Below are 22,037 nucleotides of genomic sequence, written 5' to 3'. Positions count from 1 at the left end.
TAAACATGATTGAGTGGCCTGCAAAAAAGTGCTTAGTTTTGCTCAGTAATCCGCTCGTCATATTATATCACACCATTACAGAGCTTAACAAATGACACGCTAAGAAATTTTACTGTATATTTGTATGATGTTATGAAGTTTTAGATACCGTCTTGAATTTGGGCTTATCCTTATCCATAAATCTTTTTTAGCGCATTTTCTCATCTACTGTGCTCGCCATGTTCGTCTGTCCGTCCGTCTGTCCGTGACTTCACGTTTTCGTCGACGAGAAAATGCGCTCTCTGTCACTCACTGCAGCTAGTACTGAAGTACTTATATCATTAGTTTGCTTATATAGCAAGTTCACAAGGAATTTAAAAGCAAAGAAAACGCCAAGAAAATTCACCATATCGATATTGAAAATGTTTCGGAGTCCAGCTCCATCATCAGTTCGACTAAACTAAAAAATAATAAAATCACTTTAAAAGTCAAAATTTAAAGACAGACATAAAGACATATTAGGTCTTGTTTAAGCTAGTACTGAGTTATATTTTTTGTTTATATGGCGGTGCATCACGATGAGCAAAACGGAGCGACTGAATTCAACCCTGGGAAGTGACCCAGGGTTGATAAACTTTTTATTTATTTAAATTATTTAAACAAAACATTAATATTTTTTGTTTCGATACACTCGGTGCAGGTCACCTGAGTATGTGACGTCACCCACCGGTGAGTATGAGAACAGCCAGTCACCACGTCGAGCCTCCAACTTCACTCCTTTCTCTGGTGAGTGCCGACCAAATGATGGGAGAAATTATTACAGCGTTTAATGTTCCGCTTGCTTTCTTCGTATATTAAAATGATAGATGAACTGAGTGATAGTCGAAGAATGATTGGCATGACATATGCAAGTTCTAATTGATGTTTCGTTAGTATGGTATAATTTTTATCGAAAATCATCATGAATGTTGCGGTACCTGACGAATATAGAATTAATAGAGTAATTTTTATATTGTGTTTAAAAATGTTTCATTATTCAAAAATGAAAAATGACTTGCTAATGAGTCTAATAAATTGACGTTGTGGTGTCTTCATGCTAAATATACTAATTGAGTTAATTGAATGTTTGGTGCAAACGATATCGACATCGAAGAAATTTTTTTTAAGGTTTCGTGAGTTACTTAAATGCTGGTATCAAATACCGTAGACTTCCAGGTAAAGGTTCTGAAAATTGCAGTAGAAATTGACACTGGACACTGGTATGAAATACTTATATTGTGTTTGAAAATGTTTCATTACTAAAAAATGGAAAAAATAACGTCCTAATGAGTCTAACAAATTGAGATGGTGTCTTCATGCTAAATATACTAATTGAGTTAATTGAATGTTTGGTGCAAACGCTGTCAACATTGAAGACAAATTTTGAAAGGTTTCTACGAATTAGTTAAATACTGGTATCAAATACCGTAGACTTTTGAGAATATGAATCATGATAACTCTGCATGAGTTATTTAAATACTGGTATCAAATACCGTAGAATTTCAGGAAAAGGTTCTGAAAATTGCATTAGAAATTGACACTGGACAATGGTATGAAATACTGTAGACCGTACACGCGTAATTTACTGGTTATAAGTAGTCATTACTGGTTGTAAAAAGCCAATACTGACCTTAAAGGTCTTTACCTGAACAAGTGTCGACGCATCACACCTGTTTTAGTTCGGGCTGTAAAACAAATGCACTTATGTTTTCGTAGGCTTTAGCACATTTATCACTGTAACTTGACGAATAACACGCATTGATGTGTAACCTGTACGAGTTGTGTGACCAGCTATAATTTGTATGAGCTGTATAAACAGTTGCAAGCTGTATGTCACCATTTTGCTTGCCTAATTTGACAGCGCTTGGCCACTCTTTGTATGTGGGAATGATAAGTCTGCACAGATATCAGTTGTGTTATAATTTATTGTTTTGACGTTGATGCTTGCTGATCTTGTTATTTCGTTGCGCTTATTTACAATGCTGAACCGCGATACGTGGGACTTATAGAGGTTAATGCTTATCGTAATTTCATAATTCCCAGTCTAGCGTGTAGATATTTGAAGCCTTTTTTTATTTATTTAGCTACCAATAGCTTCATATCGTAGAAAGCGTAGAATTATTGATCGTTTGCAGAGCTTGTTGTAGTATTAACGTATCGCTTAAATGTAGTCTAAATTATTGGTTGTTCAACGACTTACGTTACGCTGAGCTGTAATGACGTTTTAATGATACTTGCTCCCTTTTCCCTCTTTCCTGTTCCCTCACGAACCTCTGTTTCCCTCTTTTTCATGTTTTTCCCTTTCTTTCCTGTTCCTTCACGAACACCTGTTTACCTTTTTTCGTGTTTTTCCCTTTCTTTCCTGTTCCCTCACGAACCTCTGTTTCCCTTTCTTTCATGTTTCCCCTTTCTTTCCTGTTCCCTCGCGAACTTTTGTTTCCCTCTTTTCCATGTTTTACCCTTTCTTTCCTGTTCCTTCACGAACCCTTTTGTGCCTTTTCATGGAATGACGGACCAACTCTACTGACTTGGCAGGCTTAACTGCCGCTCCTCATACTAAAGCAAAAGTCAACGTCAGACCAAACCACCTCAGCTTCTCCAGTCCAACACCAAACGCTGAGATGAAGAGGGAGTCCAAGAGTTTTTGCACGCGTCTTGGCAACGGCTTAAAGGGCAACTTGTTGGCGTATTTCTCGCTGCCGTCTCGACCTCAACAGAAGAAATTAGTTTCTTCGAAATCTGCTCCTGACGAGGAAGCTGTTGCTGACGAATTAACTCTACGGCCATTCCACAGAAACTCTGCGCCTTCTTACATATTTCGGCCACGTGCGTCATCTTATATCAGACTCAACTACCGAAAAATTTCTGCAGACGAATCAGGGAAAAGCCAGAAACCGACTTTGGCTACAATCTTTGCCTCGAAAGAAGATCAAAAAGGTCACGCTTGTAGCAAAGTGGTCCAAAATAAAAGTCGGAGTCTTGTATCCGAACAAATCAATGAGCGGCAACCGTCCGTTGAGGATGGTGTACATCAGAAAAAAATATCGGGAAATTGTTCACTGAACCTCTTGTCCACTCGTCCAGATTGTTTAAAAAATACTAAACTGTCACGGACAGACTTGCATGAAAAGAGTTTCAATCATAAAAATACATCCAATGTGGGAACTCAGATCTTCGATACTCACAAGACCTTCTCTACTTCAGTTCCGCCTAGGAAGAGTATTTTAAACAACACGCCACTCAAAACTACCAGTTCCCTGCGAAACAAAATTGAAAATATATTTTCAGAGCAAAAGCCAAAGGGCTCCAATGACCATTTGAAGGACATTCCTCTATCCCCGACGTCCCCTCCCCCTTCAGGTCATGTGAAGGACATTCCTCTATCCTCTCCTCCACGTTCAGGTCCTGTGAAGGACATTCCTCTATCCTCTCCTCCTCTTTCAGGTTCTGTGAAGGACATTCCTCTATCCTCGACGTCCTCTCCCCCTTCGGGTTTTGTGAAGGAAATTCCTCTATCCTCTCCTCCCCCTTCAGGTGCAGTGAAGGACATTCTTCTATCCTCTCCTCTCCCTGCAGGTCCTGTGAAGGACATTCCTCTATCCCCAACGTCCCCTCCCCCTTCGGGTTTTGTGAAGGACATTCCTCTATCCTCTCCTCCCCCTTCAGGTCCAGTGAAGGACATTCCTCTATCCCCGACGTCCCCTCCCCCTTCAGGTCCTGTGAAGGACATTCCTCTATCCTCTCCTCCCCCTTCAGGTCCTGTGAAGGACATTCCTCTATCCTCGACGTCCCCTCCCCTTTCAGGTCCTGTAAAGGACATTCCTCTATCCTCGACGTCCTCTCCACCTTCAGGTCCTGTGAAGGGCATTCCTCTATCCTCTCCTCCCCCTTCAGGTCCTGTGAAGGACATTCCTCTATCCTCGACGTCCCCTCCCCCTTCAGGTCCTGTGAAGGACATTCCTCTATCCTCGGCGTCCCCTCCCCCTTCAGGTTTTGCGATGGACGTGTCCCCAAGAGAGCGGCAGCTCTGCGCCGACGCGATCGCTTCGAAACAATCTTCCCAGCACTGGCGCTGGTCCTTTAGAAGATGTTAGTGGTTACCTCACTTGTGTCCTTTGCTTATTTTGGTCCTTAATGAATCAGAAAGAAATTATTTTGTCCATTGCTTATTTTGATCCTTAACTTTATCTAATGAATAAGAAAAAATTATTTCAAATTCTGTAGTGATGTTGATGTCAAAATCTGAAAGTTTTTTTTTTCAAATTCTCATCTTTGTTCAACTTGCGCTCAGTGCCAGAGTTGACAGAACCTTAACTTAACTTAACAATGAATAGGAAAGACAGTATTTTAAATTCAGTAGTGATGTCAGAATCTAAACGTTTTTTCCAGATTTCGCTTTTGTTCAACTTGCATTCAGTGATAGAAGTTAAATAGAAGTTCAGATCCGTCTGACGTAGAAACTTTCAGCCTTCGCCTCAGCCACCAGCTCTTATATCCATTGGAATTATTGCCTCTACATAATTTCAAGAAGATAGTTTGGATCATTTTATTTTTGATTAACTACATCGATAATATTTCATATTCGAGAGCATACCATTGACTGCGGATGTATTTCCCATTTAACGCGATTACTCTGGCGCGGGTAAATATATTTAAAAATTTAGATTTCATGAATATCGATGGACGTGTCCCCAAGAGAGCGGCAGCTCTGCGCCGACGCGATCGCTTCGAAACAATCTTCCCAGCACTGGCGCTGGTCCTTTAGAAGATGTCAGTGGTTACCTCACTTGTGTCCGTTGCTTATTTTGGTCCTTAGTGAATAAGAAAGAAAATAATTTAAATTCTTTAGTTATGTTGATGTCAAAGTCTGAACGTTTTTTTTTCTTCTTCAAATTTTCACCTTTGTTCAACTTGCGCTCAGTGCCAGAGTTGACAGAACCTTAACTTTTTATAATGAATAAAAAAGAATTTATTTTAAATTCAGTATTGATGTCAAAGTCTGAACATTTTTTTTCAAATTTTCATCTATGTTCAACCTGCGCTCAGTGCCAGAGTTGACAGACCCTTAACTTTATCTAATGAATAGGAAAGAAATTATTTTAAATTCAGTAGTGATGTTAAAATCTAAACGTTTTTTTTCAAATTTTCGCTTTTGTTCAACTTGCATCCAGTGATAGAAGTTCAACAGAAGTTCAGCACCGTCTGACGTAGAAACCTTTAGCCTTCGCCTTATCTACCAACTCTGATATCTATTGCAATTATAGCCGATACATAATTTCAAGAAGATAGTTTGGGTCTTTTTATTTGTGATTACCTACATCGATAATATTTCATATTCGAGAGCATACCGTTGACTGCGGATGTATTTCCCCTTTAACGCGGTTACTCTGGCGCGGGTAAATATATTTAAAAATTTAGATTTCATGAATATGTTCTTTAAATAATTCACAATTAATTAACTCTTGTGCTGGACACAGTCGAAGAAAGTCAGCTGGACAAGCCTGGCAGCGACACGCTGGAGTCAGGATCCAGTGACCAGCAGGATGACATCCACCCCCCACCCAGCAAGGTAATGTCAGCACCATATCACCCCACCCAGCAAGGTAATGTCAGCACCATATCACCCCACCCAGCAAGGTAATGTCAGCACCATATCACCCCACCCAGCAAGGTAATGTCAGCACCATATCACTCCACCCAGCAAGGTAATGTCAGCACCATATCACCCCACCCAGCAAGGTAATGTCAGCACCATATCACCCCCACCCAGCAAGGTAATGTCAGCACCATATCACCCCACCCAGCAAGGTAATGTCAGACCCATATCACCCCACCCACATTGTCAACCAGAAAATTTGAATAAGTGGTCGAATTTTTAGTGCAACGACCAAAATTGCAAAAAATCCTAACAAATAAATTAAATTTCAGGGATTAACGATGATATTCGAGGTTTATTGATGCATCCCCAGTGAGGAATGATAAAAACTCAACCACTGTCTTTAACCACCGTCACAAAAACGGTGTTTAAAGACCTATATTTAATAAAGGTCAATATGGTTAATATTTATCCATATATATTGTATAATAATAATAAATATTTAATATAATAAATCAGTATGGATAAAAAATAATGAATACGATTGTAATATATAGAAGAAAGGACAGAGCCATCGAAAGATAACCACATACATAACATAACATAACATATTGATCTCGGCGCTGAAGTGTAGGCCTGATGTGGCCTGTCGCCGATTCTTTTACTTTTCGTGCCTTGATCACAGAAGATCTATAGTCCTAGTGTCACATTATAGGCTCTGCGCACCCATCACCAAAATAATGTCATTTATATTTTTAATTACCTAATTAATTGAATTATATTTACTAGATTACTTAGACGCGAGTCCTAGGGTGGGGTAAACCCAATTATAAGTTTTGTGCACCCATCAACAAAATAAATTCATTTATATTTTTAATTACCTAAATAATTGAATTATATTTACTAGATTACTTAGACGCGAGTCCAAGTGTCACATTATAGGCTCTGCGCACCCATCACCAAAATAATTTCATTTATATTTTTAATTATCTATTTAATTGAATTATATTTATTAAATTACTTAGATTTGTCCGGGGTAAAAGCAGGTCTAAGGAGAATGGTTCTTGTTGAAGTCCTTTAGTGTTCCTTGAGGAACTCAAGTTGAATGACCAGGCCCTTGATACAGCTTGGTGAAACAACATTATTAATTGATAATGTATATATTATACTAAGCAACATGTGTATACATTATATTAAACAACATTATTTCGAAGGAAACTTGGGTTATATCAGCTAGAAATATATTTGTCAGTTATACCGGACGTATTCGTCGACTACATTCGTAGTTTAGAAGTTAAATTAGACGCACAAAATTGTTGAAACTCCAACGATTTTTTTATTCTACGCATCGGCACAACCATCACCTTATGACCTTATGATGAGTTCGGCACTTCCTAGTCGCCGGTCACGCTGATGCGCCGCCTTCGTCGTCCTCCGTCTCCGAGTCGTCGCTAGGCAGGTCACCCCGCCCTCGGGTCCCGGATGTAACGTCACGGCATCCATGATTTGTGTGGTTGATGAATCTTGTTCACAGATCATTCTTGTTCTTGCTCGAAGATCACTTCAGAGCTATGAACTTTTTGATATGATGACAACATTCCCCTACTTACGTTCCTTAATCCTATCGAGATTTTTATTCCTGTAAGCCGCTGGCGCAAGGACGCCCCAAGCTCGCCTAGCGGCTCGATCTATGTCCGCTTTAGGTTCTGGTTGCCGGAGCGAATTAAGCTCCGTAGCAAAAGTACTTCACCGCCGCAGGACTTGTAGGGAGTTGACGGGGATCGTGGGGCTCGCAGATACTCTGAATATCGATTGACTTGTGTTATATTTTGCTTAATATCCTTTATTTTAATTTATTATTATATATAATATTAGTCACTTATTTGTAATAATTCCATCGCTCTTATTTTAATTAATTCTTATATATAAAATTAGTCACTTATTTGTAATAATTCCATCGCTCTAATTTTAATTAATTATTATATATAAAATTGGTAACTTATTTGTAATAATTCCATCGCTCCTATTTTAATTATTATATATAAAATTAGTAACTTATTTGTAATGATTCCAGCAGATAATATATAATATTCATAACTATAGTTTGTAATAATTCTAGCAGATAGGCTAATGCATAAAATTTGTGATGCATGCGTCTTAATTTCAATAGATTTTATACAACATTTTTAACTAGTTTGAAATAATCTCAGCAAATATTGTCTATCAATTATTAAGCAGATATTTTGTTTCTTTAAAAAAGATAATATATTAAAAAAAGATTAAAAGCAGATATTACCTATATTTAAATTCTAAAAATTGTTCTTCATTTCATAAATTACATATAACATTTCTGACGGTATTACGAGCCGTTATTAAATAATATCTAATATTTTTGACGATGTAACGAGCCGATAATTAAAAATCTCATAAACACGAGCCAAAATTAATACAATAACTCATAACAACGAGCCTACTATAGTGAAAAAACTAATGATCATAGTTGTTTAAAATAGAACATGGTAATATATACGTTCACATGTAACCCGATTATACATATTGACTTCAATAAACGATAATGGACTTGAACATACGAATATGGACTTGAACATACGATTATGGATTTCAACATTCCATTATGGACTTGAATATTCAATTATGAACTCGAGCATGCGATTAAGGACTTGAACATATGATAATGGACTTGAACATACGATTAAGGCTTTTATTGTTCGTTGAAATATCCGTTGAAACATGTACTTTTATGCTCACAAATATTTATTTTTTCGCTCAGGACTTCGAGAGTGACCTGCGGCTGAGGAACTACACGATAGAGTTCCTACAGGACCTAGTGTGTAATCCTACACTCCTGCCGGCTGAGAACAAGGCGGCCTCGCAGCTCCTGCGCCTCCTGACGAAGGAGGAGGCCACGCCTGCCAAGATGGACCTGCCGACGCTGCTTATGCCGCCACCTGTGAGTCAAACATACAGTGTGTTTTAACTATAATTTACCATACAGTATTATTTTAACTATTATATAACATACAGTATGTTTTAACTGTTATTTAACATACAGTATTATTTTAACTATTATATAACATACAGTATGTTTTAACTATAATTTAACATACAGTATTATTTTAACTATTATATAACATACAGTATGTTTTAACTGTTATTTAACATACAGTATTATTTTAACTATTATATAACATACAGTATGTTTTAACTGTTATTTAACATACAGTATTATTTCTGTCTCTTATACACATCTAGATGTGTATAAGAGACCGGTCTAGTGTTGAGGTGATGATGGCGGCTGGTTGATAACGGTCTAGTGTTGAGGTGATGATGGCGTCTGGTTGATAACGTACCTGCATCACAGGAGGGGTCATCCGGTTCACCTCCCCCATCCCACGGGTGGCGGCACTGCCCCCCCACATCCCCCCCTCATCAGGGTGTTGGCACCCGTCGGTCAATCCCCAGACGCATGTCCTCCCTGGACGAGAAGCCCCAGGTGAAGGGGAAATGAATTTAAAAACATGATTAAATTAAATTGAAAAGAGGATTAAATTGATAAAATTCAAGATTATTGAAAAAATTTAATTTGTTTTCGCGATTGACATTTTTGAAGTTACTAATATTATATTTTGTTGGACGACATCGGTGATACATGCAAAATTCTACAGCAATTGCCTTATGAAAGGCCACGGTGAAATCAGGCAAATATATGTATCGAAAATAGATATTTTTATTCGTTATTTACATTAACTAAACATGCAAAAAATTCCTTCTAGGCAGACAGCAGTTGAAATTGAAGCATAATGTAGAGATTGTGTAGTGCGTCAAGGGTACTAATGCTATTAAAATAATATATTTTCGAGTCACTATTTACAAGGCAAATAGTCTACGTCAGTGAAACACTCAAAATATCTTGATTGTATATTAAAAAAATATAACTCAGTACTCACTGCAGTGAGTGGCAGAGAGCGCATTTTCTCGTCGACGAAAACGTGAAGTCACGGACGGACGGACGGACGGACGGACAGACAGACATGGTGTTGGCACCCGTCGGTCAATCCCCAGACGCATGTCCTCCCTGGACGAGAAGCCCCAGGTGAAGGGGATAGGAATTTAAAAATATGATTAAATTAAATTAAAAAGACGATTAAATTGAATTAAAAAGGGGACTAATTTAAAAAGAGGATAAAATTAAATTAAAAAGGGTATTAATTTAAAAAGAGGATTAAATTAAATAAAAAAGAGGATTAAATTAAATTAAAAAGAGGATTAAATTAAATTAAAAAAGGATTAAATGAAATTAAAAAGGGGATTAAATTGAAAAGAGGATTAAATTAAATTAAAAAGGAGATTAGGTTAAATTAAAAAGTGGATTAAATTAAATTGAAAAGAAAATTATATTAATAAAAATCAAGTTAATTAAAAAGTTTAATTTGTTCTTGCGACAAACATTTGTTGAAGTTACCAATATTATATCCTAATTTAGATTAAAAAGAGGATTAAATTAATAAAATCCAAGATTAATTAAAAAGTTTAATTTGTTCTCGCGATAAACATTTGTTGAAATTACCAATATCATATCTTAAATTAAAAAGAGGATTAAATTGAAGATTTATTGAAAAGTTTAATTTGTTTTAATGAACAACATTTATTGAAGATATCAAATTATATCTGATAGGACGGCATCGGTGATACACGCAAAATTCTGCAGTATTTGCTTTATGAAAGGCCACGGTGAAATCTGGCAAATATATGTATTGAAAATATTTATTTGTATTCGTTATTTACATGCTCAATAAATCCGTACATGCAAAATCCAAACATGCATTCATTATTTACCAGGCCAAATAGTCTACGTCAGCGAAACACTCAAAATATTTTTATTAAATATTAAAGAAATAATTAAACTGTTGTCCTACGGTTACATTTTTTGGATGGAAAGCAAACTTTAGAATCGTTACCTACCGTAATAAATATTCTACGTCAATAAAACTCGAATTATTATGATAAGAAATTGATAGAAATCCCAAAATTATGATAAAAAATTGATAGAATTTCAATGAATCCAGACAGTAACATCAGGCTCGGACGCCGAAGACGAACAGGACGCTGGCGGTGCCCCTGCTGGGGGGTCACGCAAGAGGCGCCCTTTGGAGCACCGCAGTAGCGGGGCGCCCCCCAGCAGCGTGGGCACCCGCATGAGGCGCGGCAAGCGTCAGAGCTGCGAGAGCGAGAGCAGCTTCAGCGCCTACGGCTGCACCCCCAGGTCCTCCGTGCAGATATCTACAGCCAGGTCGTCCTTCCAGGTGCGTTCTGAATACATAATTAACTGTTCAGGTAAATAACCTTGTTATTTGCTGTAAAACGTTGTTATTTGCCGTAAATAACGTTGTTATTTGCTGTAAAACGTTGTTAATTGCCGTAAATAACGTTGTTATATGCCGTAAATAACGTTGTTATTTGCTGTAAAACGTTGTTATTTGCCGTAAATAACTTTGTTATTTGCTGTATAACGTTATTTGCCGTAAAAAACGTCGTTAATTGCCGTAAATAACGTTGTTATATGCCGTAAATAACGTTGTTATTTGCTGTAAATAACGTTGTTATTTGCCGTAAATAACGTGAATAATAATAACGTAATAACAACTAACGTATTATTTATGTAAATAACTCATATAAATACTAGCTACGTTGGTAACGGGCTGATTGCGTTGCAACAACGTGATTACGAGTTGATATAGTTGATGCAACGTTGATTACGAATTGGTTTTGTTGATGCAACGTTGATTACAAGTTGATATTGTTGAAACAACGTTTAATTAATGTTATTTAAACGCCAAATGCACTTATTGCATATAACTAGACTTAGTGCGTATATAAATATTAAGATTTCAAATAACCTTTTGAAAAAAAAATTTGAAACTATCTCAATAAATCATGATTTCGTTTCTATAGTTTGTAAAAATGCCATAATTTACATATAAAGGATTTAAGTTAACGAAAAAATAACGCTACCTCCAGGTGCCGGACTCTCCTCAGCACTCAGTACCTCGAGCGCTGACAGGTGTCGTCATTACCTCCTCCAGACAGTCACAGAGAAGGTAATGGTAACATGTGACAGTCACAGAGAAGGTAATGGTAACATGTGACAGTCACAGAGAAGGTAATGGTAACATGTGACAGTCACAGAGAAGGTAATGGGAACATGTGACAGTCACAGAGAAGGTAATGGGAACATGTGACAGCCACAGAGAAGGTAATGGTAACACGTGACAGTCGCAGAGAAGGTAATGGTAACATGTGATAATCACAGAGAAGGTAATGGTAACACGTGACAGTCACAGAGAGAGTAATACTAATGGTAACATGTGACTGTTACAGAAGATGTATTAGTTACTGTTTTATAAGAAAGGTTTACCAAACGCAAGTTTAATTCAGTAAAGTACTCAATATATAAGTTTATCTGTACCATCTTCAAGTTAAATTCATGGATTATTATTCATTTATTAGATTATTTTTAACAGTATAGATAACTTAATTATAGATCTATGAATGGGGTATATTAAAGCATAGTTTATGTTAACTAGCATTTAATTGATTGAGTTAGCAACACCATCTTCAAGTTAAATTACTAGATTATTATAAATTTCTAAGATATATTACCGGCATAAGTATTATTAATACGGGATACCTCTCATCAAATGATACATACGACAAACTCACTTACGTACACTTAGCGGCGGATTTCTCGTCTGTGATTGGAAGGTTCAGCTTGTTAAGCCGTCAGTGATTGGCTGACGGATTTACGAACAATTTTTGATAGTACAACCCCTGGGCCATACTTTCAAAAAAGTGAAGAGATCGTAAGTTCATCAGCCAATCATTGACGGCCTTTCAAGCAAAATCCACCAATCATAGACAAGAAAATAGAGCGTAAGTATTTACGTTCACTTAGCGAGTTACTTTCGTTCACTTGGCGAGTTTTGAAAGTATGGTCCATACGTAAGTACTTACGCTCTATTTTCTTGTCTATGATTGGTGGATTTTGCTTGAAAGGCCGTCAATGATTGGCTGATGAACTTACGATCTCTTACCTTTTTTCTGAACAGGTGCAGCTCAGCGTCAGCGGCAGCAGCCTTCGCGGTTGCCACTGCAGGTTCCAGCAACCCCCGAGACCTGCCCATGAGCCTGCAGGTGGCAGGCCGCTTCTCCATAGCGCCCCCAGGGGTGGACGCCGCCCGAAGGCCAAGCTTCAAGGACCGTCCAGCGCGGCAGGAGTCCATCATCATCTCAACGGCGGCCACCATGCGGGTGCTCAACGTCCTCCGCCACTGGGTCTCCAAACACTCCCAGGTGCCTTGAGCTCGCTCTAATTTTAATTTATTATTATATATAAAATTGTTAACTTTTTGGTAATTATTCCAGCAGATAATGTATAACATTTATAACTATTTGGTGATAATTCTAGCAGATAATGTATAACACTTATAACTATTTGGTGATAATTCTAGCAGATGATGTGGAACGTAAATAACTATTTGGTGATGATAATTCTAGCATATAGGCTAATGTATAAAATTACTGATGTATTCGTCTTAATTTCAATAAATTATATACATCATATTTAACTAGTTTGAAATAATTCCAGCAGATAATACTTAAATATTTGCGTTGATTTCATTCTAATTAAAAGCAGATATTATACATAAAAATAATATATTTAAAAATGTTTGAATTTTTTCTTAATTTCAAAAATTACGTTTTACATCTATGATGATATTACGAGCCCTTGAGAAATAATATCTAATATTTTTGACGATGTAACAAGTCGATAATGAAGAATCTCATAAACACGAGCCAAAATTAATAAAAAAAAAACTCATAACAACGAGCCTACTATTGTGAAAAAAACTAATGATTATAGTTGTTTAAAATAAAAAGTGGTAATACGTTTCCATATAACCCAACTATACGTATTGACTTCAATAAACGATAATGGACTTGAACATACGATTATGGTCTTGAACATATGATAATGGACTTGAATATGCCATTTAAGGACTTGAACATATGATTATGGAATTGAGCATACAATTATGAACTTGAACATACGATTATGAACATGAACATGCGATTAAGGACTTGAACATACGATTATGGACTTGAACATACGATTAAGGACTTGAAAATACGATTATGAATTTGAACATTCGATTATGGTTTTAAACATACGATTATAGACTTGAACATCCGATTATGGACTTGGCAAACAATTATCGACTTGAGCATACAATTATGGACTTGAAAATACGATTCTGGACTTGAACATACGACTAAAGACTTGAACATACGATTAGGGCCTTTAATATTCGTTGAAACATCTCATTTTATGCTCACAAATATTTATTTTTTCGTACAGGACTTCGAGAGCGACCTGAGGCTGAGGAACTACACAATAGAGTTCCTACAGGACCTCGTGTGTAACATTTCTTTATCCGTACAGGACTTCGAGAGCGACCTGCGGCTGAGGAACTACACGATAGAGTTCCTACAGGACCTCGTGTGTAACATTTCTTTACCCGTTTGTTTTAACTATTATTTAACATACAGTATTATTTTAACTATTATTATTATTATTAAATTATACAGTGTGTTTTAACTATTATTGAGCACCCCGACGCTGCTTATGCCGCCGCCTGTGAGTCAAATTATAGGCATATTGTGGAGGAATAATTTTTAGTTAATGGTGATTTAGTTGAAATAACGTCTATTTAGAGCACATTTAATTGGAATAACGTTAGTTTCTTGGTGATTTATTTGAAATACAGTTAATTTCTAGTTTATTTATTTGAAAAACGTAGCTTTTTAGTTTATTTATTTGAAATTACGGCTATTTAGAGTTAATTTATTTGAAATAACGTTGATTTTGATAACGTTGATTTTGAGTTTATTTATTTGAAATAACCTTGATTTATTGGTGATTTAATTGCAATAACGTTTATTTATAGCTTACGAGAAAAAAAAACCTTGCTTCACTAGGGATTTAGTTGAAATAACGTTTATCTAGAGCATATCTATTTGAAATAACGTTGAACTTGAGTTTATTTATTTGAAATACTGTCTATTTAGAGCCTTTTTTTTAAACGACGTTGATTTTGCGCTTTTTCATTTGAAATAACGTGTATTTTGAGTTTATTTATTTAAAATAACTCTGATCTTGAGTTTATTTATTTGATACAACGTTGAGTTCTAGGTGATTTGTTTGAAATAACTTTGATATCGTGATGATTCATTTAAAGTAACAGTTATTATAGAATGAAAAATAAATTGATTCATCTGAAATAATATTTCAACGCAGATACCTGGTGCGATAGACCTTCTTTGGTGGTGACTGAGTCAACGAAGACTGACGCAGTGGTGACTGACAGAGTGGTGACTGACACAGTGGTGACTGATTCAGTGGTGAATGATTCAGTGTGAATCAGTGGTGACTGCATCAGAGGTGTTGACAACAGTTAACTTTGATTACAGACAATAATGACTTTATTAGTTGCGTTGTCAAATACAAAAGTTTAAATCATGACAAATGCAATCAATGTCAGACTGATTAAACTGAACTTACACCGTCTGTCTAGTGTTGTAGTCTGGAGAGAACGGAGTCCAGGGCCAACACAAATGTGATATATAAAATTATGTGATGCGATGTGATGTGATGTGTAGTGATGCGAGACGACAAGACACGAGACACGACATGATATTTATGCATAATAGTCCCAATCCTCAGAAATGTGACGTTATCGAACTTAAAAAAAAAATCCGTTAATGATGCTGCCTCAAAAAAAGTAAATAACTATAATATGCCGTTCGTATTTTTCTACCTGTATTATTCATGCATAAATCAGCATCGTTACGTTAAGTTCACTATCATCACATGAACCATACATCATCATAATGATGGTGACGATGATGGTGACGATGATGGTGACGATGATGGTGAGTGCAGGTACCGAGCAAGGAGAGCGTCGAGACGCTGTCCGCACTCGAGCTCGCCGAGCAGATGACCTTCATCGACCACCAGATCTTCGCCGCCATCAGGAGCGAGTGAGTGCACGCATATGTATAGACAAGTGATGCAGGCTTAGTATATATAGACGAGTGATGCAGGCGTAGCAGTGAGTAGCGGCGTATATATAGACAAGCGATGCAGGCCAGGCAGTGAATAGTGGCGTATATATAGACAAGTGATGCAGGTAATACATTTTAAAACTGATCAAAAAAGGCTGGATAAATCTTCAATTTATTGACAATATTTTATTAACAATCTTTGTATTTTATTTTATTAATGAATCTTTTTATTATGAACCATGGCTATAATTGCACTCATGTTACAGGGAGTTCCTGAAGACGGCCTGGACCAAAGCAGACAAGCAGGTGAAGGCGGCCAACATCCTCCTCATCACCAAACGCTTCAACGACGTGAGTAATGTAGGCCGGGCATGTAGACCGGTCATTAAGACCTAGCTTCAATACCTAGCATTAGGACCTAGCATTAAGACCTAGCATTAAGACCTATCGTCAAGACCTAGCATTAAGGCTATATGATGTTTATATATGATGTATATTAAGACCTAGCTTCAAGACCTAGGACCTATCATCAGACCTATCATCAGACCTAGCATTAAGACCTAGCATTAAGACCTAGCATTAAGACCTAGCATTAAGCCCTAGCATTTAGACGTAGCTTCAAGACCTATCATCAAGACCTAGCATCAAGACCTCGCATCAAGATATATCATCAAGATCTATCATCAAGACCTATGATCTAAGCCTACAATGAGGCTTGTCATTTAGACTTTACGTTTAGGCTTTCGTATTACACAATTCCTGCTATTTCGATTGATCTCGTAGTGGTAATTTTGAGTAAAGAAGTACAAATGTTATTTTAGGAATTGTTGTCTGTTCGGAAATTTAATTGAACTGTTTACTCGATAAATGCGGGAAATTTTAATTATGAGCTTTATTGAAGGTTATCAATTGAGCCGAATGCACCTGATCCTAAAGGGTTCTTGTGTCTTGTTTTCAAGAACTACAAGTTACGCTCTTCTGTCATTTAGATGTCACGACTGGTGGTGTCGGAAGTGATACGCGGACTATGCGTCCCGTACCGTGTCACAGTCATCCGCGACACGGATAGTTAGGGCTGGGTTAGGGTTCTTGTGTCTTGTTTTCAAGAACTTTTCTTATGTCATTTAGATGTCACGACTGGTGGTGTCGGAAGTGATACGCGGACTATGTGTCCCGTACCGTGTCACAGTCATCGAGAAGTGGAGGTTGTTGATAGATACTGTAGTTGGGAGTTGGGGCTGGGTTAGGGTTCTCGTGTCTTGTTTTCAATAACTACAAGTTACGCTCTTTTGTCATTTAGATGTCACGACTGGTAGTGTCGGAAGTGATACGCGGACTATGTATTCCGTACCGTGTCACAGTCATCCGCGACACGGATAGTTAGGGCTGGGTTAGGGTTCTTGTGTCTTGTTTTCAAGAACTAAAGTTAAGCTCTTATGTCATTTAGATGTCAAGACTGGTGGTGTCGGAAGTGATACGCGGACTATGCGTCCCATACCGTGTCACGGTCATCGAGAAGTGGGTGGCGGTGGCTGACATATGTCGGTGTCTGCACAACTTCAACGGCGTGCTGCAAGTCTGCGCAGCATTCCAAAACTCGTCCGTTTTCCGCTTGAAGAAAACCTGGGAAAAAGTTTCAAAGACGGTAAGTTGGTCGGCTTCACCAGAAGAATGTCTCACGAGAAGTTATTTTCCTTAGAGAAGTTTTGATTAATAACTATCGTCAGTTTGAAAAAATCCGGTCAAATGACACGATTTTAGATCTTCGGTGAACAAGTCACGAAAAGTTCAAGAATCGGCGACTGGCCACATCAGGCCCACTCTTTAGCGCCGACATCACTATGTTATGTTATGTTATGGCATAATTTCTGAATCAGCTTTATCCTCCAATCAGTTTATACTTTTGTTTCCATTCCTCACCTTTCGAAAAAATTAATTCACCCTCAGAGCGGGAATTTGTTCTGCGCCATGCGCCTGGAAAACGAGCACCGCAGACATAGTTCATGGAAACAGCAATTTGCATTTATATTGGCCTTGCTTTGAAAAATCCAAGGATATCAGTATACCAATTTCTACTCTTCGGAATATTAATAACTGAACGAGACAATCAAGCCAGTTGAAATTGGCGCTGACCTTTCCTACGGCAGCATACCAATCATCAGCCGCCTGGATGCTGCAGCAGTGCAGGATTGAGGCTAAAAGGACCATTTTAGCGCCGTTGTTTGGCCAAGAATTGGCCATGAATCGACGCCAAGCCTGGACCTGATATTACAGTTCCTGTTATGTATCTCGACTGCTGCAGCAGCTACTAAACAGCTCCTTGAGAAATAGCGAAGAATAAAAACCCTATTACATATAATGCAAAGTTGTAATGATGTATCTCGACTGCTGCAGCAGCTACTACCGGTAAACACCTCCTTGAGTAATAACGAAGAATTGAAACCCTTTGACAAATAATGCAACGTTGAAATGGCAACTTTGTTTTTTCTCTACCAGACGCGCCAAACTCTGGACAAGCTGCAGTCTCTGGTGAGCTCCGACGGCCGCTTTAGGAACCTGCGTGACGCTTTGCATCGGTGCGACCCTCCCTGTATCCCCTACCTGGGCATGTACCTTACCGACCTCAGCTTCATCGAGGAGGGTACCCCTAACTTCACAGATGATGGTCTCCTCAATTTCTCCAAGATGAGAATGGTGAGAATTGGCATTAACTTACGGGCAATGTGGTAATGATCTCTGGCAAAGTGGTAATGATCTCTGGCAATGTGGCAATGATCTCTGGCAATGTGACAATGGTCTCCCCTGAATGAGGAGTCCATGAGGTAGTACAACTTTACTGGCAATGTTGTCCTGAACTTCTTAAAAAGTGAGGATGATGAGAATTAGCCAAACTTTACTGGCAAATGTTTTTGACTTTCTTTATTGTTAGGCGAGTGTAAGTTAGCATAAATTACTGGCGATGGCTAAGGTTGTCTGACATGGTCTTATAACGATGAAGTGCGACATGATCTTATGTTGCACTTCCACTAGTTGGAAGTGGTAATTAAGGATCTGTCTGAATTTACCGGCTATGGTGTCCGGAATTTCTACAAAAATTTGTCTCCCCGGATTAGGAAAATTTTGTTTTGGTCGTTTGAATTCCTCTGACGCGCTGATGCTAAGGATTAGCCTAACTTACTAGCAATTAACTCCCGAACATCTTTAAGGGAAAGGTGATGAGGGTTAAACTTACTTTATTCGGAATTGTCTCTAGAACTTATTTATGTTTAGGATCGTGTTAGTTGGCTTCAGAAGCGGTTATCTTATACCTGTCACAGACTCAGACATCGATACATTAATGTTTCATGTTATTTTTTGGTTCACGTCACTAGACTGAATGAGTTGAAATTTTTATGTTGATATTAAAGTAGAAAACTAAAAATTTTGCACAAACTTTACAATCATTTTCGGTGATGTTAGACTTCTTAGCACGAATTTCGGCCTTAATTATATTATGCGTATGTTGTTGAAGAAGATAGCAATATTCTGTGGATCGGTTACAGCAGTTCATCTTAATGCCATAATTGAATAGGTTGACATCATCACGTTTTGCCATAATTAACGAGCGCACGATTTTAACCTTTTAATCCAAATTTGACTGCTTTGAATTCCAGATCGCTCACGTCATCAGGGAAATCAGACACTTCCAACAAACGCCGTACAAAATCGAGCACTCAGCTAAAGTAACGAGTTATCTTCTGGACCCTTCACGCCTCATGAGCGACGACGACCTCTACCGACAGTCCCTGGAACTAGAGCCTCGCAGGGCAACCCTCACTCCAGCGTCCGCCCCCTCACTTGCAATGCTCACGTCACTTCAGGGAGCGGCTGCCCATCTGCACCAACATAGGCTGGAAAATAAGCATGAACAGGACAAAGTTGAACAAGAGAAACTTTATCATAACAAGCCTGAAAGTGATAAATCTGAGCATGGTAAACATGAGCGTGATAAAGATAAAGATGATAAACTTGAAACTGAAAAGATCGAAGATGTAAAGAGTGACCTCGTTAAACTCGAATCTGATAAACTTGAGCGTGGGAGACTTGAACATGGCGGCACACTTGAACAAGAGAAATTAGAACATGAAAAACTTGAACAGAACACATTTCAATCACACAAACAAAATTACCCAACCAATACAACCACCAAATGTTTCAATGAACTAGATCAAGTAGCCCATCAAAACGAGCTTCTTTCTAAGAGTTCCCTGGAAGATAAGTCCGAATTATTTGATCTGAATGAATCTCAATCGGGCCAACACTATGGCATCTTGAAGGGCCGTGCCTCAAATGAGACCACTGTTCCTTCACCGTCTTCTGAATCTTCTTGACAACGCCAAGTCCAGATCACGGGACGCGAGAAATGGCGGCGTGAACGCGTTTGTATTCACCGCTGCAACGGCTGATGACTTGAAGGCATTCTTGTTCTCTGCAGCAACGGCTGTAGACCTGAAGGCATTCTTATTCTTTGCAGCAACGGCTGAAGACTTGAAGGCATTCTTGTTCTCAGCAGCAACGGCTGAAGACTTGAAGGCATTCTTGCTCTTTGAAGCAGCGGCTGAAGACTTGGTGGCATTCTTGCTCTCATTGGCTGAAGACTTGATGGCATTCTTGTTCTCTGCAGCAACGGCTGATGACTTGAAGGCATTCTTGCTCTCTGAAGCAGCGGCTGAAGACTTGGTGGCATTCTTGCTCTCAATGGCTGAAGACTTGATAAAATTCTTGTTCTCTGCAGCAACGGCTGATGACTTGAAGGCATGACCTGAAGGCAGTCTTGTTCTCTGCAGCAACATCTGAAGACTTGAAGGAATTCAAGCGGTTATATAAATAAACGCCCTCTGCAACAACGGCTGATGACTTGAAGGCATTCTTGCTCCCTGCAGCTACGGCTGCTGACTTGAAGGCATTTTTGTTTTGTTCTCTGCAGCAACGGCCGATGACTTGAAAGCATTCTTGTTCTCTGCATCAACGGCAGAAGACTTCAAGGCATTCTTGTTCTCTGCAGCAACGGCTGAAGACCTGAAGGCATTCCTTTTCTCTGCAGCAACGGCTGAAGACCTGAAGGCATTTTTTTTCTCTGCAGCAACGGCTGAAGACTTGAAGGCATTCTTGCTCTCAATGGCTGAAGACTTGATGGAATTATTGTTCTCTGCATCAACGGCTGAAGACCTGAATGCATTCCTTTTCTCTGCAGCAACGGCTGAAGACCTGAAGGCATTCCTTTTCTCTGCAGCAACGGCTGAAGACTTGAAGGCATTCTTGTTCTCTGCAGCAACGGCTGAAGACCTGAAGGCATTCCTTTTCTCTGCAGCAACGGCTGAAGACTTGATGGAATTCTTGTTCTCTGCAGCAACGGCTGAAGACCTGAAGGCATTCTTGTTCTTTCTTGTTCTACGCTGCGACGGCTGATGGCGTGAAGCCGTTCTTGTTCTACGCTGCGACGGCTGATGGCGTGAAGCCGTTCTTGTTCTACGCTGCGGCGGCCGATGGCATGAAGCCGTTCTTGTTCTAAGCTGCGGCGGTCGATGGCGTGAAGTCGTTTTTGTTCTCAGCTCCAGCGGCCAAAGCAATTTTTTTCTTCACTGCAACGGCTGCTGCTGTTTTTGCAATCCGTTGTTCCTAGCCGACATTATGCATTGTTGCCCGTATTTGAATAGTAGTGAACAGATCCTATTAAAATGGAAAATTTTTCTCACAAAAGTTTGTTGTCGATTGTTGAGTGTACGCCAGGACTTCTACATTATTTATATCTGAAAATGGACTTATGAGTACGAATTAAGCGGAAAGTGCTGATGCAACGCGATACCTTGTGACACGTGAAAGAACTCTTTTCAAGGTATCATCTATCTTATACAATAAGCTTACGTCTGAGGTCTTGGTTTTTGACAATCAATGTTAATTTGTGGTCTGTTTGTGACAATATGCGCGTTTTTTAAAGATAGCAAGGTTTGTTTTCTTTCAATGTGTGCTGAATGATATCTTACATGGACTGCTTTTTTTGGAGGATAGAAGATAGCGATCAGCCAAGTTGAAACCCAAGATGAGTAATGCAAAGGAAGATTCAGCGTAATAACGCATAACAAGAAGCCTAGCATGATAAAGAAATATAAAAACAATGTCGTACATTTTGTCAAGCTGAATGCACAAATAACTTGGACTTCTTCCTTGGTGAAGTTTTTCTGTGCGGTGGTAAGAAAACTTTTATGTTGGTGGAGTGCGTACGTTGGTTGTTGATGCAATA

General features: G+C 38.5%; 2 protein-coding genes across 2 annotated transcripts; both read left to right on the top strand.

The window, feature by feature from the left end:
- Window positions 1-679: 679 nt before the first annotated feature.
- LOC125179273 (leucine-rich repeat extensin-like protein 1) lies at window positions 680-8,419 on the top strand (the record flags this gene model as incomplete). Its single annotated transcript, XM_047884841.1, has 5 exons — window positions 680-765; window positions 2,554-2,844; window positions 3,379-4,107; window positions 5,496-5,621; window positions 8,406-8,419. Coding segments are annotated over 5 exons (1,246 nt in total), but the record flags the coding sequence as incomplete, so codon positions are not given.
- A 140-nt stretch (window positions 8,420-8,559) lies between these two features.
- On the top strand, window positions 8,560-20,206 carry LOC125179277 (ras-specific guanine nucleotide-releasing factor 1-like). Its single transcript, XM_047884844.1, has 6 exons — window positions 8,560-8,585; window positions 15,636-15,733; window positions 16,024-16,108; window positions 17,205-17,402; window positions 18,254-18,451; window positions 19,411-20,206. The coding sequence occupies exons 1-6, from the start codon at window positions 8,574-8,576 to the stop codon at window positions 20,125-20,127; spliced, it is 1,308 nt and encodes a 435-aa protein (XP_047740800.1). The 5' UTR covers window positions 8,560-8,573; the 3' UTR covers window positions 20,128-20,206.
- Window positions 20,207-22,037: the final 1,831 nt, after the last annotated feature.

The sequence above is a fragment of the Hyalella azteca genome, unplaced genomic scaffold, assembly GCF_000764305.2.
Source record: "Hyalella azteca isolate HAZT.00-mixed unplaced genomic scaffold, Hazt_2.0.2 contig1999, whole genome shotgun sequence".
Taxonomy (NCBI): domain Eukaryota; kingdom Metazoa; phylum Arthropoda; class Malacostraca; order Amphipoda; family Hyalellidae; genus Hyalella; species Hyalella azteca.
This window is presented reverse-complemented; position numbering and strand designations above follow the sequence as displayed.